The following is a 16,861-nucleotide window of genomic DNA, read 5'->3' on the forward strand; positions in this document are numbered from 1 at the left end:
TGGAAACGGGCAGAAATCATCAAAACCAAACAGAAACCGGCAAAACCGGGCAGGAAATCCTCGAAAACAGAAACTATCAAAAACGGGCAGGAAACCATAAAAAGTAGGCGGAAATCATCAAAAACAGGTCATGAAAAATGGGCAGAAAATCATTAAAAATGGGCAGAAATCATTGAAAATGGGCAGGAAATCATAAAAAAATGGGCAGGAATCACCAAAAACGGGCCAAAACCATAAAAAATGGGCAGAAATCATCAAAAATGGGCAGAAATCATCATAAAAAATGGGCAGGAAATCATCAAAACCAGAAACAGGCAAAAACCGCTGAAAACCATCAAAAACAGGAACCAGCAAAAAGAGACAAAAAAAATCCGTGAAAACACAGAAATCATCGAAAATAGACAAAAAATCATCAAAAAACGGGCAGGAAATGATCAAAAATAGACCCAAATGATGGAAAAGGGACAGGAAGTGTGAGAACCCGGCAGGCTGGGGCAGCGCTGCGGTGCCGGAAGGAGTTTTGGGGGAAATGGGGAGGATTTGGGGTTTTTCGGAGGATTTGGGCATTTTTGGGGTTTTCAGGGCACTGGGGGGGTTCAGGGGGGACTGGCAGTGACCGGAAGTGGCCACTGGGAGTGACCGGAAGTGGCCTTTGGGGTCTGACCTCCCACGGGCGCTGCCCCTTTAAGAACAGACTGAGGCTCCTCCCCCCGGCCCCCATTGGTGCAGCCGCCGCCCAATGGGAGCGAGCGCTGCCGCGTCCTCGCCGCTGATTGGGTGCGGTGAAACACTCCCGGTGACGTCACGGCTGTTGCTGGGCAACAGCCAATGGTGCGCGGCCTTCCCCGCCCCCTCAGCTCCCGATTGGCTGAGGGTTGGGAGCTCGCCGCTGATTGGCCGCGGTGCCGAAACCGCCAACCAATAAACGATCGAGTTGTCGGAGTCCCGAGTGTGTTGCGTCATGGGGCGGGGCCTCGGGCTCGCTCCGCCCACATTGAGCTTAAAAAAGCCCCAAAATCCCCCAAAATTGCCCCAAAATCCCCAAACTGCCCCAAAATCCTCAAAACTGCCACGAAAATCCCAAATTGCCCCAAAATCCCCCAAACTGCCCCCAAAACCACCCCAAAATCCCCAAAACTGCCACGAAAATCCCAAATTGCCTCAAAATCCCCAAAACTGCCCCCAAAACCACCCCAAAATCCCCAAAACTGCCCCAAAAAATCTCAAATTGCCCCAAAATCCCCAAAACTGCCCCAAGGAACTCCAAAACTGCCAAAAAAAATCCCAAATTGCCCCAAAACTGCCCCAAGAAAATCTCAAATTGCCCCAAAATCCCCAAAACTGCCCCAAAAAATCCCAAAACTGCCACTAAAAACACCCCAAAATCCCCAAAACCACCCCAAGGAACCCCAAAACTGCCCCAAGAAAATCTCAAATTGCCCCAAAATCCCCAAAACTGCCCCCAAAACCACCCCAAGAAACCCCAAAACTGCCCCAAAATCCCCAAAACTGCCACGAAAATCCCAAATTGCCCCAAAATCCCCAAAATTGCCCCCAAAACCGCCCCAAGAAATCCCAAAACTGCCAAAAAAAAATCCCAAATTGCCCCAAAACTGCCCCAAGAAAATCTCAAATTGCCCCAAAATCCCCAAAATTGCCACCAAAACCACCCCAAAATCCCCAAAACTGCCCCAAAATCCCCAAAACCACCCCAAGAAACCCCAAAACTGCCAAAAAAAATCCCAAACTGCCCCAAGAAAATCTCAAATTGCCCCAAAACTGCCCCAAAATCCCCAAAACCACCCCAAGAAACCCCAAGACTGCCCCAAAAAATCCCAAATTGCCCCAAAACTGCCCCAAAAAAATATCAAGTTGCCCCAAAATCCCCAAAACTGCCCCCAAAACCACCCCAAAATCCCCAAAACTGCCCCAAAATCCCCAAAACCACCCCAAGAAACCCCAAAACCACCCCAAAAACCCCCAAACTGCCCCGAATCCCCCCAAAAAGGCGACGTCCCCGGCCGGGCGGTGCCGCTTTATTTGGGGTTTTTTGGGGGGGCGGGGCCGTACAAAGGGGGGAGGGGCGGGGCCGTATCAAAAGGGGGGCCCGGGTGGGGGAGGGGTCAGAAGAAATCCACGTCCTCGGGGGCGTCCAGGTCCCGGTACTCGACGATGGCCCGGGGGTCGCCCCGCACCATCCTGGGGGGGCAGCGGGTCAGCAGGTACACCCCGACCCCAAAAACAACCCAAATCCACCCAAAATCCAGCCCAAAACCCACCCCGACCCCAAAAACAACCCAAATCCACCCAAAATCCAGCCCAAAACCCACCCCGACCCCAAAAACAACCCAAATCCACCCAAAATCCACCCCAAAACCCACCCCGACCCCCAAAACCACCCAAATCCACCCAAAATCCACCCCGACCCCAAAAACAACCCAAATCCACCCAAAATCCAGCCCAAAACCCACCCCGACGCCAAAAACCCCAAAATCCACCCAAAATCCACCCCGACCCCAAAAACATGGAAATCCACCCAAAATCCACCCCAAAACCCACCCCGACCCCAAAAACATGGAAATCCACCCAAAATCCACCCAAAAACCACCCAAAATCCACCCCGACCCCAAAAACCCCAGAAATCCACCCCAAAATCCACCCCGACCCCAAAAACATGGAATTCCACCCAAAATCCAGCCCAAAAGCCACCCCGACCCCAAAAACCACCCAAAATACACCCAAAAACCACCCAAATCCACCCCAACCCCAAAATCCAGAGAAATCCACCCCAAAATCCACCCAAATCCACCCCGACCCCAAAAACCAGAGAAATCCACCCCAAAATCTACCCCGACCCCAAAAACATGGAATTCCACCCAAAATCCACCCAAAAACCACCCAAATCCACCCCGACCCCAAAAACCATGGAATTCCACCCAAAATCCACCCCGACCCCAAAAACCACGGAAATCCACCCAAAATCCACCCAAAAACCACCCAAATCCACCCTGACCCCAAAAACCCCAGAAATCCACCCAAAATCCACCCCGACCCCAAAAACATGGAAATCCACCCAAAATCCAGCCCAAAACCCACCCCGACCCCAAAAACCCCAGAAATCCACCCCAAATCCACCCAAAATACACCCCGACCCCAAAAACCCCAGAAATCCACCCAAAATCCACCCAAAATCCACCCCGACCCCAAAAAACAGGGAAATCCACCCCAAAATCCACCCCAAAACCCACCCCGACCCCAAAAACATGGAATTCCACCCAAAATCCAGCCCAAAACCCACCCCGACCCCAAAAACCCCAGAAATCCACCCCAAATCCACCCAAAATACACCCCGACCCCAAAAACCCCAGAAATCCACCCAAAATCCACCCAAAATCCACCCCGACCCCAAAAACCAGGGAAATCCACCCCAAAATCCACCCCAAAACCCACCCCGACCCCAAAAACATGGAATTCCACCCAAAATCCAGCCCAAAACCCACCCCGACCCCAAAAACAACCCAAATCCACCCAAAATCCACCCCGACCCCAAAAACATGGAAATCCACCCAAAATCCACCCAAAATCCACCCCGACCCCAAAAACCAGAGAAATCCACCCCAAAATCCACCCCGACCCCAAAAACCCCAGAAATCCACCCAAAATCCACCCCAAAACCACCCAAATCCACCCTGACCCCAAAAACCAGAGAAATCCACCCCAAAATCCAGCCCGACCCCAAAAACCAGGGAATTCCACCCAAAATCCACCCCAAAAACCACCCAAATCCACCCTGACCCCAAAAACAACCCAAATCCACCCCAAAAACCACCCAAATCCAGCCCGACCCCAAAAACAACCCAAATCCACCCAAAATCCAGCCCAAAATCCACCCCAGCCCCAAAATCCACCCCAAATCCACCCCAACCCCAAAATCCAACCCCAAAATCCACCCCAAACCCAAAATCCAAACCCCAAATCCACCCAAAATCCACCCCAAACCCAAAATCCAAACCCCAAATCCACCCCAAACCCAAAATCCAAACCCCAAATCCACCCCAAACCCCAAATCCACCCCAAACCCCAAATCCAAACCCCAAATCCACCTCAAACCCAAAATCCACCTCAAACCCAAAATCCATCTCAAACCCAAAATCCAACCCCAAATCCACCCCAAACCCCAAATCCAAACCCCAAATCCACCTCAAACCCAAAATCTACCCCAAACTCAAAATCCACCCCAAACCCAAAATCCACCCCAAATCCACCCCAAATCCACCCCAATTCTGCCCCGACCCCACAATTCCCCCCCTGCCCCCCAAAATAATGGTTCATCCCAGTGCTGCTGCACCCCCAAACTGGGATGGGAACCCCCAAAATTGGGGTCAAAGCCCCCCAAACGGGACCAGAAACCCCAAAATCGGGGCAGGATCCCCAAAATAGGGGCAGAACCCCCAAAATCGGGGCAGGATCCCCCAAAATCGGGGCAGGATCCCCAAAATCAGGGCAGAACCCCCAAAATCGGGGCAGGATCCCCCAAATCGGGGCAGGATCCCCAAAATCGGGGCAGGATCCCCAAAATCGGGGCAGAACCCCCCAAAATCGGGGCAGGATCCCCAAAATCGGGGCAGAACCCCCATTTCAAGGCTATCCCCCCCCACCCCTCAGTTTTGGGGTCCCCAATCCCATTTTTGGGGTCCCTGATCCCATTTTTGGGTCCCCAATCCCGTTTCTGGGGTCCCCGATCCCATTTTTAGGGTCCCTAATCCCATTTTTGGGGTCCCCAATCCCATTTTTGGGGTCCCCGATCCCATTTTTGGGGTCCCCGATCCCGTTTTTGGGGTCCCCGATCCCATTTTTAGTGTCCCCAATCCCATTTTTGGGGTTACCATCCCAATTTCAGGGTCCCCATTCCCATTTTTGGGGTCCCCAATCCCATTTCTGTGGTCCCTAATCCCATTTTTGGGGTTCCCAATCCCATTTTAGGGTCCCCGATCCCATTTTTGGGGTCCCCAATCCCATTTTTGGGGTTCCCATCCCATTTTTGTGGTCCTCAATCCCATTTTTGGGGTCCCCGATCCCGTTTTTGGGGACCCCGATCCCATTTTTGGGGTTCCCGATCCCGTTTTTGGGGTCCCCGATCCCATTTTTGGGGTCCCCGATCCCGTTTTCGGGGCTCCCCCCTCACCTGCTGCGGGGTTTGTTCAGGTACCCCCCCCCGGCCCCCCCCTGCCCCCGGAAGGTTTCGTAGCTGCCGCGACCCCCGTAGGGCCCGGGGGGGTACGGGTGGGACCCTGTGGGGAGAAAAGGGTTAAAAACATCCAAAAGTACCCAAAATATCCCAAAAAAAACCCCAAAAACCACCCAAAACATCACCAAAAAAACACTCAGAAATACCCAAAATACCCCAAAAACCACCCCAAAACCCCACAGGGCCCGGGGGGGTACGGGTGGGACCCTGTGGGGAGAAAAGGGTTAAAAACACCCAAAAGTACCCAAAATATCCCAAAATACACCCCAAAAACCACTCAAAAATACCCAAAATACCCCAAAAACCACCCAAAACCAACCGAAACATCCCCAAAAACCACCCCAAATCCCTGTAGGGACATGGGTGGGACTCTGCTGGGAAACAAGGGGTTAAAAACACCCCAAAATACCCAAAAATCCCCCCCAAATTCTCTCAACTCCCCCCAAAATCTCTGCAATTTCCCCCAAATCTCCGAAAGTCCCCCCAAAATCCCCTCAATTCTCTCCAGTTTCCCCCAAATCTCCCCAAACTCCAGCAAAATCACCCCAAAATCTTCCCAATTTCCCCCAAATCCCTAAAATCCTTAAAATCCCTCCCTACATCCTCCCAAAAGCCCCCCAAACTCCCCAAAATCTCTCCAATATCCCCCAAAATCCCCACACTCCCCCCAAAAATCCCCCCTAACTCCCCCCAAACCTCTCCAATTTTCCCCAAATCACCCAAAAATCCCCCTAAAATCTCTGCAATTTACCCCAAAAATCCCCTAAAATGCCCCCTACATCCTCCCACGTCTCCAATTTCCCCTAAACCCCCCCAAAACCCCCCTGAAACCCCCCAAAAATCGCCCCCTACATCCTCCCAAATGTCTCCAATTTCCCCAAAACCCCCTAAAATCCCTTGAAATCACCCCAAAATCCCCACACTTCCCCCAAAAATCCCCTAAACCCCCCTAATGTCTCCAATTTCCCTAAAAATCCCCCTGAAATCCCCCAAAAATCCCTAAAATCCCCCCCTACATCCTGCCAAATCCCCCCCAAATGTCTCCAATTTCCTCCAAACCCCCCCAAAAAACCCTAAAATCCCCCTGAAACCCCCCAAAATCCCTAAAATCCCCTCCTACACCCTCCCAAAAGCCTCCCAAACTCCCCAAAATCTCTCCAATATCCCCCAAACTCCCCACACTCCCCCCAAAAATCCCCCCTAAACTCACCCCAAACCCCCCCAAAAACCCCTAAAATCCCTGCAATTTCCCCCAAATCTCCCAAAAATCCTCCCAAAATCCCTAAAATCCCCCTGAAACCCCCCAAAAACCCCTAAAATCCCCCTGAAACCCCCCAAAAATCCCCCCCTACATCCTCCCAAATCCCCCCCAAATGTCTCCAATTTCCCCAAAATCCCCCCCAAAATCCCTAAAATCCCTCTGAAATCCCCTAAAATCCCCCCTACATCCTCCCAAAAGCCCCCAAACTCCCCAGAATCTCTCAAATATCCCCCAAAATCCCCACACTCCCCACAAAAATCCCCCTAAACTCCCCCTAATGTCTCCAATTTCCCTAAAAATCCCCCTGAAACCCCCTGAAACCCCCCAAAAATCCCTAAAATCCCCTCCTACATCCTCCCAAATCCCCCAAACTCCCCAAAATCTCTCCAATATCCCCCAAAATCCCCACACTCCCCCCAAAAATCCCCCCTAAACTCACCCCAAACCCCCCAAAAAACCCCTAAAATCCCTGCAATTTCCCCCAAATCTCCCAAAAATCCTCCCAAAATCCCTAAAATCCCCCTGAAACCCTCCAAAAACCCCTAAAATCCCCCCCTACATCCTCCCAAATCCCCCCCAAATGTCTCCAATTTCCCCCAAACCCCCCCGAGCCCCCCCAAAATCCCCCCTGAGCCCCCCGAGCCCCCCGTACCTGCGTAGCCCAGCATGGGGGGCCGGGGGCTCCCGTAGGGCATCAGCCCCTGCGGGGACTGGGGCGGGTAGGGCAGCGCCCCCGCGGCCAGGCCTGGGGACACGGGGACACGGCGTCACACGGGGACACGGGGACACGGGGACACGGGGGGACACGGGGACACGGGGGGACACGGGGACACGGGGACACGGGGACACGGGGGGACACGGGGACACGGGGACACGGGGACATGGGGGGACACGGGGACATGGGGGGACACGGGGACACGGCGTCACACGGGGACACGGGGACACGGGGACACGGGGACATGGGGGGACACGGGGACACGGCGTCACACGGGGACACGGGGACACGGGGACACGGGGACATGGGGGGACATGGGGACACGGGGACACGGGGACACGGGGACATGAGGGGACACGGGGACACGGCGTCACACGGGGACACGGGGACACGGGGACACGGGGACATGGGGGGACACGGGGACACGGCGTCACACGGCGTCACACGGGGACACGGGGACACGGCGTCACACGGGGACACGGCGTCACACGGGGGGGACACGGGGACACGGGGGGACACGGGGACACGGGGGGACACGGGGGGACACGGGGACACGGCGTCACACGGCGTCACACGGGGGGACACGGGGACACGGGGGGACACGGGGGGACACGGAGACAGTGGGGACATGGGGGTCACATGGGGACACGGCGTCACACGGGGGGACGGGACACGGGGGGGGACACGGCATCACACGGGGACACGGCGTCACACGGGGACACGGCGTCACACGGGGGGGACAGCGGGGACATGGGGGGACACGGGGACACGGGGTCACACAGGGACACGGGGACACGGGGGGACACGGGGACACCAGGGTCACACGGGGACACCAGGGTCACACGGGGACACCGGGGTCACACGGGGACACCGGGGTCACACAGGGGTCACACGGGGACACCAGGGTCACACGGGGACACCGGGGTCACACAGGGGTCACACGGGGACACCAGGGTCACACGGGGACGCAGGGGTCACACGGGGGTTACACGGAGGTCACCCAGGGGTCACACAGGTGACAGTGACGCTGAGGTGACACAGGTGACACAGGGGTGACACACGGGGAGACACAGGTGACACAGGGGGTGACACACGGGGAGACACAGGTGACACAGGGGGTGACAATGACAGGTCACACAGTTGACAGGTGACACTGAGGTGACACAGGTGACACTGACGGGCATTGGGCCGCCTGTGGGCAGCGCCAGGTGACACAGGTGACACGGGGTGACACAGGGGGTGACACGGGGTGACACAGGGGTGACACGGGGTGACACGGGGTGACACAGGGGTGACACAGGGGTGACACAGGTGACACAGGGGGTGACACAGGTGACACGGGTGACACAGGGGTGACACAGGGGTGACACAGGTGACACAGGGGTGACACACAGGTGACACAGGTGACACACAGGTGACACACAGGTGACACAGGTGGCACTGACCGGTGTTGGGCCCCGCGGGGCCGCCCTTGCCGCCCTCGGGCAGCGCCAGGTGACACAGGGGTGACACAGGGGTGACACAGGGGTGACACACAGGTGACACAGGTGACACAGGGGTGACACAGGGGTGACACACAGGTGACACACAGGTGACACAGGTGACACAGGTGGCACTGACCGGCGTTGGGCCCCGCGGGGCCGCCCTTGCCGCCCTCGGGCAGCGCCGGGTGACACAGGGGTGACACAGGGGTGACACAGGGGTGACACACAGGTGACACAGGTGACACACAGGTGACACAGGTGACACACGGGTGGCACTGACCGGCGTTGGGCCCCGCGGGGCCGCCCTTGCCGCCCTCGGGCAGCGCCGGGCAGTGAGGGGTGACACAGGGGTGACACAGGGGTGACACAGGGGTGACACAGGGGTGACACACAGGTGACACAGGTGACACACAGGTGACACACAGGTGACACAGGTGGCACTGACCGGCGTTGGGCCCCGCGGGGCCGCCCTTGCCGCCCTCGGGCAGCGCCGGGCAGTGAGGGGTGACACAGGGGTGACACAGGGGTGACACAGGGGTGACACACAGGTGACACAGGTGACACACAGGTGACACAGGTGACACAGGTGGCACTGACCGGCGTTGGGCCCCGCGGGGCCGCCCTTGCCGCCCTCGGGCAGCGCCGGGCGCTTGGGGTCCATCAGGAAGTTGTTGAAGAACAAAACCTCCTTGCGCACGGCGCCCATCTTGTCCCCGTGCTTGTTGAAGATGTGCTTGCGCACGAACTCGGGGCCCTGGGGACACCGAGGGGACACCGAGGGGACATTGAGGGGACGTTGGGGACACCGAGGGGACATTGGGGGACACTGACAGCATTGGGGACACCAGGGCACACCGGGGTCACACGGCCCCATCTTGTCCCCGTGCTTGTTGAAGATGTGCTTGCGCACCAACTCGGGGCCCTGGGGACACCGAGGGGACACCGAGGGGACGTTGGGGACAGCCATGGGATTGGGGACACTGACAGCACTGGGGACATCGACCCTCCACTGTCCCCAAGGTGTCCCCAGGCTGTCCCAAATGACCCCAAGGTGTCCCAGTGTCCCCACCTTGAGCTTTTTGCCGCTCCGGGGACACAGCCACTTGTCCTTGACTGGCTTGAGGGTGTCCCCAGTGTCCCCAGACTGTCCTCAGTGTACCCAATGATCCTGACAATGTCCCCAAGGTGTCCCCAGGGTGTCCCCAGTGTCCCCAAGGTGTCCCCAGTGTCCCCACCTTGAACTTTTTCCTGCTCAGGGGACACAGCCACTTGTCCTTGCCCAGCTCCTGGGTGTCCCCAATGCCCCCAGACTGTCCCCAGGGTGTCCCAAATGTCCCCAAGGTGTCCCCAAGGTGTCCCCAGGGTGTCCCCAAGGTGTCCCCAATGTCCCCACCTTGAACTTTTTGCTGCTCCGGGGACACAGCCACTTGTCCTTGCCCAGCTCCTGGGTGTCCCCAATGTCCCCAGACTGCCCCCAATGATCCTGTCAATGTCCCCAAGGTGTCCCCAAGGTGTCCCCAGTGTCCCCACCTTGAACTTTTTCCCGCTCAGGGGACACAGCCACTTGTCCTTGCCCAGCTCCTGGATGTCCCCAATGTCCCCAGACTGTCCCCAGGGTGTTCCAAATGTCCCCAGGGTGTCCCCAAGGTGTCCCCAGTGTCCCCACCTTGAACTTTTTGCCGCTCAGGGGACACAGCCACTTGTCCTTGCCCAGCTCCTGGGTGTTGGCGCTCACGAACTTCTCGAGCTCCTGCTCGGGGTCCTTGCGGCCCAGGCGCTGCGCCTCCTCCTCGGGCACGGCGCCGGGCCCGGCCAGCAGCGGCGCCAGGCGCGCCTCGAACCCGCGCTGCCACTCCGACACTGGCACGGGGACAGGGGTTACTGGGGTTACTGGGGTTACTGGGGGCACTGGGATTGGGGCCTCGAACCCGCGCTGCCACTCCGACACTGGCACGGGGACAGGGGGACAGGGGCACTGGGGTTACTGGGGGCACTGGGATTGGGGCCTCGAACCTGCGCTGCCACTCCGACACTGGCACGGGGACAGGGGTTACTGGGGTTACTGGGGGCACTGGGGGTACTGGGGGCACTGGGGTTACTGGGGGCACTGGGGGCACTGGGGTTACTGGGACTGGGGCCTCGAACCCGCGCTGCCACTCCGACACTGGCACGGGGACAGGGGGACAGGGGCACTGGGGTTACTGGGGGCACTGGGGGTACTGGGGGCACTGGGAATGGGCAAAAACCCCAGAAAACCCCGAAAAATGGAGTAAAAACGGGGTGAAAATGGGGTGAAAAAGGGGTAAAAAATGGGATTTTGGGGTCACCGGGGTTGGGGCCTCGAAGCCGCGCTGCCACTCTTACACTGGCACGGGGACAGGGGTTACTGGGGGCACTGGGGTTACTGGGGTTATTGGGGGCACTGGGGGCACTGGGGTTACTGGGGTTACTGGGGTTACTGGGGACACTGGGGTTACTGGGGGCACTGGGGGCACTGGGGGTACTGGGGGCACTGGGGGCACTGGGGGCACTGGGGTTACTGGGGGCACTGGGGTTACTGGGGTTACTGGGGGCACTGGGGGCACTGGGGTTACTGGGGGCACTGGGGGCACTGGGGTTACTGGGCTTACTGGGGGCACTGGGGTTACTGGGGGCACTGGGGGTACTGGGGGCACTGGGGTTACTGGGGGCACTGGGGGCACTGGGGGCACTGGGGGCACTGGGGGCACTGGGGTTACTGGGGGCACTGGGGGCACTGGGGTTACTGGGGGCACTGGGGTTACTGGGGGCACTGGGGTTACTGGGGTTACTGGGGGCACTGGGGTTACTGGGGGCACTGGGGGCACTGGGGGTACTGGGGACACTGGGAATGGGCAAAATCCCAAGAAACCCCGAAAAATGGGGTAAAAATGGGATTTTGGGGTCACTGGGATTGGGGCCTCGAAGCCACACTGCCACTCCGACACTGGCACAGGGGTACTGGGGTTACTGGGGGCACTGGGGTTACTGGGGGCACTGGGGGTACTGGGGGCACTGGGGTTACTGGGGGCACTGGGGTTACTGGGGTTACTGGGGCACTGGGGGTACTGGGGTTACTGGGGGCACTGGGGTTACTGGGGTTACTGGGGGCACTGGGGTTACTGGGGGCACTGGGGTTACTGGGGGCACTGGGGGCACTGGGGGCACTGGGGGCACTGGGGGCACTGGGGGCACTGGGGTTACTGGGGGCACTGGGGTTACTGGGGGCACTGGGGTTACTGGGGTTACTGGGGGCACTGGGGTTACTGGGGGCACTGGGGTTACTGGGGGCACTGGGGGCACTGGGGTTACTGGGGGCACTGGGGTTACTGGGGTTACTGGGGTTACTGCGTGCACTGGGGGCACTGGGGTTACTGGGGGCACTGGGGTTACTGGGGGCACTGGGGTTACTGGGGGCACTGGGGGCACTGGGGTTACTGGGGGCACTGGGGTTACTGGGGGCACTGGGGGCACTGGGGGCACTGGGGTTACTGGGGGCACTGGGGTTACTGGGGTTACTGGGGGCACTGGGGTTACTGGGGTTACTGGGGGCACTGGGGGCACTGGGGTTACTGGGGGCACTGGGGTTACTGGGGTCACTGGGGGCACTGGGGGCACTGGGGTTACTGGGGGCACTGGGGTTACTGGGGTTACTGGGGGCACTGGGGGCACTGGGGTTACTGGGGTCACTGGGGGTACTGGGGGCACTGGGGGCACTGGGGTTACTGGGGACACTGGGGTTACTGGGGGCACTGGGGGCACTGGGGTTACTGGGGGCACTGGGGTTACTGGGAATGGGCAAAAACTCCAAAAATCCCCAAAAAATGGGGTAAACATGGAATTTTGGGGTCACTGGGATTGGGGCCTCGAACCCGCGCTGCCACTCCGACACTGGCACGGGGTACTGGGGTTACTGGGGGCACTGGGGGTACTGGGGGCACTGGGAATGGGCAAAAACCCCAGAAAACCCCGAAAAATGGAGTAAAAACGGGGTGAAAATGGGGTGAAAACGGGGTAAAAAATGGGATTTTGGGGTCACCGGGGTTGGGGCCTCGAAGCCGCGCTGCCACTCTTACACTGGCACGGGGACAGGGGTTACTGGGGGCACTGGGGGCACTGGGGTTATTGGGGGCACTGGGGGCACTGGGGTTACTGGGGGCACTGGGGTTACTGGGGGCACTGGGGGCACTGGGGGTACTGGGGGCACTGGGGGCACTGGGGTTACTGGGGGCACTGGGGTTACTGGGGTTACTGGGGGCACTGGGGGCACTGGGGGCACTGGGGTTACTGGGGGCACTGGGGGTACTGGGGTTACTGGGGGCACTGGGGGCACTGGGGTTACTGGGGGCACTGGGGGCACTGGGGTTACTGGGGGCACTGGGGACACTGGGGGCACTGGGGGCACTGGGGTTACTGGGGGCGCTGGGGTTACTGGGGGCACTGGGGTTACTGGGGGCACTGGGGTTACTGGGGTTACTGGGGGCACTGGGGTTACTGGGGGCACTGGGGGCACTGGGGGGACTGGGGTTACTGGGGGCACTGGGGTTACTGGGGTTACTGGGGGCACTGGGGGCACTGGGGGTACTGGGGTTACTGGGGGCACTGGGGTTACTGGGGTTACTGGGGGCACTGGGGTTACTGGGGTTACTGGGGTTACTGGGGGCACTGGGGTTACTGGGGTTACTGGGGGCACTGGGGGCACTGGGGGTACTGGGGTTACTGGGGGCACTGGGGTTACTGGGGTTACTGGGGGCACTGGGGTTACTGGGGTTACTGGGGTTACTGGGGTTACTGGGGGCACTGGGGGCACTGGGGGCACTGGGGGTACTGGGGGCACTGGGGTTACTGGGGACACTGGGGTTACTGGGGGCACTGGGGGCACTGGGGTTACTGGGGGCACTGGGGGCACTGGGGTCACTGGGGGCACTGGGGGCACTGGGGGCACTGGGGTTACTGGGGGCACTGGGGGCACTGGGGGCACTGGGGTCACTGGGGGCACTGGGGGCACTGGGGTTACTGGGGGCACTGGGGGTACTGGGGTCACTGGGGGCACTGGGGGCACTGGGGTTACTGGGGTTACTGGGGGCACTGGGGTTACTGGGGGCACTGGGGGCACTGGGGTTACTGGGGTCACTGGGGGCACTGGGGTTACTGGGGTCACTGGGGGCACTGGGGTTACTGGGGTTACTGGGGGCACTGGGGTTACTGGGGGCACTGGGGGCACTGGGGGCACTGAGGTTACTGGGGGCACTGGGGTTACTGGGGGCACTGGGGGCACTGGGGGCACTGGGGTTACTGGGGGTACTGGGGGCACTGGGGTTACTGGGGGCACTGGGGTTACTGGGGGCACTGGGGGCACTGGGGTTACTGGGGGCACTGGGGGCACTGGGGGCACTGGGGGCACTGGGGGCACTGGGGTTACTGGGGGCACTGGGGGCACTGGGGGCACTGGGGTTACTGGGGTTACTGGGGGCACTGGGGGCACTGGGGTTACTGGGGGCACTGGGGGCACTGGGGTTACTGGGGGCACTGGGGTTACTGGGGGCACTGGGGGCACTGGGGTTACTGGGGGCACTGGGGGCACTGGGGTTACTGGGGGCACTGGGGTTACTGGGGGCACTGGGGTTACTGGGGTTACTGGGGGCACTGGGGTTACTGGGGTTACTGGGGGCACTGGGGGCACTGGGGTTACTGGGGGCACTGGGGTTACTGGGGTTACTGGGGGCACTGGGGGCACTGGGGTTACTGGGGGCACTGGGGTTACTGGGGTTACTGGGGGCACTGGGGTTACTGGGGGCACTGGGGGTACTGGGAATGGGCAAAAACTCCAAAAATCCCCAAAAAATGGGGTAAACATGGAATTTTGGGGTCACTGGGATTGGGGCCTCGAACCCGCGCTGCCACTCCGACACTGGCACGGGGTACTGGGGTTACTGGGGGCACTGGGGGTACTGGGGGCACTGGGAATGGGCAAAAACCCCAGAAAACCCCGAAAAATGGAGTAAAAACGGGGTGAAAATGGGGTGAAAACGGGGTAAAAAATGGGATTTTGGGGTCACCGGGGTTGGGGCCTCGAAGCCGCGCTGCCACTCTTACACTGGGATGGGGGTACAGGGGTTACTGGGGGCACTGGGGGCACTGGGAATGGGCAAAAACCCCAAAAATCCCCATAAAAGTGATAAAAATGGGGTAAAAATGGGTTATCGGGGTCACTGGGATTGGGGCCGTGAAGCCGCGCTGCCACTCCAACACTGGGACAGGGGACAGGGGTACTGGGGTTACTGGGGGCACTGGGAATGGGCAAAAATCCCAAAAAACCCCGAAAAATAGGGTGAAAATGGGATTTTGGGGTCACTGGGATTGGGGGCTCGAAGCCACGCTGCCACTCCGACACTGGGACAGGTTTTGGGGTGATTTTGGGGGTTTTTGGGGCTCACCTTCGCCGTGGGACACGTGGTTGGGTTTGGGTTGGTTTTTGGGGTGGTTTTTGGGGTGTTTTAGGGTTATTTTGGGGTGAGTTTGGGGGTTTTTGGGGTGGTTTTTGGGGTGTTTTAGGGTTATTTTGGGGTGAGTTTGGGGGTTTTTGGGGTGGTTTTTGAGGTGTTTTAGGGTTATTTTGGGGTGAGTTTGGGGTTTTTTTGGGTGGTTTTTGGGGTGTTTTAGGGCTGTTTTGGGGTGAATTTGGGGCTCACCTTCGCCGTGGGACACGCGGTTGGTTTTGGGTGGTTTTTGGGGTGGTTTTTGGGGTGAATTTTGGGGTTTTTGGGGCTCACCTTCGCCGTGGGACACGCGGTTGGGTTTGGGGGGGTTTTTTGGGGTGTTTTAAGGTTATTTTGGGGTTTTTGGGGCTCACCTTCGCCGTGGGACACGCGGTTGGGGGGCAGCGGGCCCCGCACGTGGATGATCCCGCACCTGTTGGGCATCTCGTCCTCGTTGGGGTACTCGGAGGTGTTGTAGTAATCGACCGAGTGCACGATGCGCAGGTAGAGCAGGAGGCGGTCCAGCACCTGGGACAGTGGGGACAGTGGGGACACTGAGGGGACACTGAGGGGACATCGGGGACATTGGGGACATCGGGGACACTGAGGGGACATCGGGGACATTGGGGACATCGGGGACACTGAGGGGACATTGGGGACACTGAGGGGACAGTGCACGATGCGCAGGTAGAGCAGGAGGCGGTCCAGCACCTGGGACAGTGGGGACAGTGGGGACACTGAGGGGACACTGAGGGGACATCGGGGACATTGGGGACACTGAGGGGACATTGGGGACACTGGGGACACTGAGGGGACACTGGGGACATTGGGGACACTGAGGGGACATTGGGGACACTGAGGGGACATTGGGGACATCGGGGACATTGGGGACACTGAGGGGACATTGGGGACACTGAGGGGACACTGAGGGGACATCGGGGACATTGAGAGAACACTGTGGACATTGAGGACACCGGGGACATCGAGGGGATGGAGGGGACACTGGGGACGTTGGTGACACTAGTGACAATCAGGGACATTTGGGGACACTGAGGGGTCACGGGGACAGCAAAGGTCCCAGGACCTGCAGGAGGGTGGCACAGGGGACATGGAGGGGACATCAGGGAGGGTCAGGAGGGGACAGAGGACACCCTGGGGACACCCTGGGGACACCCTGGGGACACCCAGGGGACACCCAAGAACACCCTGGGGACACCGTGGGGACACCCAGGGACACTCTGGGGACACCCAGGGAGACTCTGGGGACACCATGGGGACACCCAGGGACACTCTGGGGATGCCATGGGGACACTGAGGACATCCAGGGACACTCTGGGGACACTGGGGACACTCTGGGGACACTCTGGGGATGCCATGGGACACCCAGGGACACTCTGGGGACACTGGTTACACCCAGGGACACCTAGGGACACTCTGGAGACACCCAGGGGACACCCAGGGACACTCTGGGGACACCCAGGGGACACCCAGGGACACCCTGGGGACACCCAGGGACACCCAAGGACACCCAGGGACACTCTGGGGACACCCAGGGACACCCAAGGACACCCAGGGACACTCTGGGGACACCCAGGGACACCCAAGGACACCCAGGGACACCCTGGGGACACCCAGGGACACCCAGGGACACCCAGG

General features: G+C 59.5%; 1 protein-coding gene across 1 annotated transcript in view; it reads right to left on the bottom strand.

Annotated features, from left to right (window-relative positions):
* Window positions 1–2,020: 2,020 nt before the first annotated feature.
* The window catches only part of SRRT (serrate, RNA effector molecule), a 36,859-nt gene continuing 22,018 nt past the window's right edge, over window positions 2,021–16,861 (bottom strand). Inside the window, exons 14-19 of the mRNA XM_053933206.1 lie at window positions 15,580–15,733; window positions 10,375–10,568; window positions 9,306–9,462; window positions 7,162–7,254; window positions 5,186–5,291; window positions 2,021–2,199 (exon numbers count right to left, since the gene is read on the bottom strand). Coding sequence (XP_053789181.1) covers window positions 2,124–2,199; window positions 5,186–5,291; window positions 7,162–7,254; window positions 9,306–9,462; window positions 10,375–10,568; window positions 15,580–15,733 — 780 coding nt within the window. The 3' untranslated portion in view covers window positions 2,021–2,123. The remainder of the gene's footprint in view (window positions 2,200–5,185; window positions 5,292–7,161; window positions 7,255–9,305; window positions 9,463–10,374; window positions 10,569–15,579; window positions 15,734–16,861) is intronic.

The sequence above is a fragment of the Vidua chalybeata genome (assembly GCF_026979565.1).
Source record: "Vidua chalybeata isolate OUT-0048 chromosome 36 unlocalized genomic scaffold, bVidCha1 merged haplotype SUPER_36_unloc_3, whole genome shotgun sequence".
Lineage (NCBI taxonomy): Eukaryota > Metazoa > Chordata > Aves > Passeriformes > Viduidae > Vidua > Vidua chalybeata.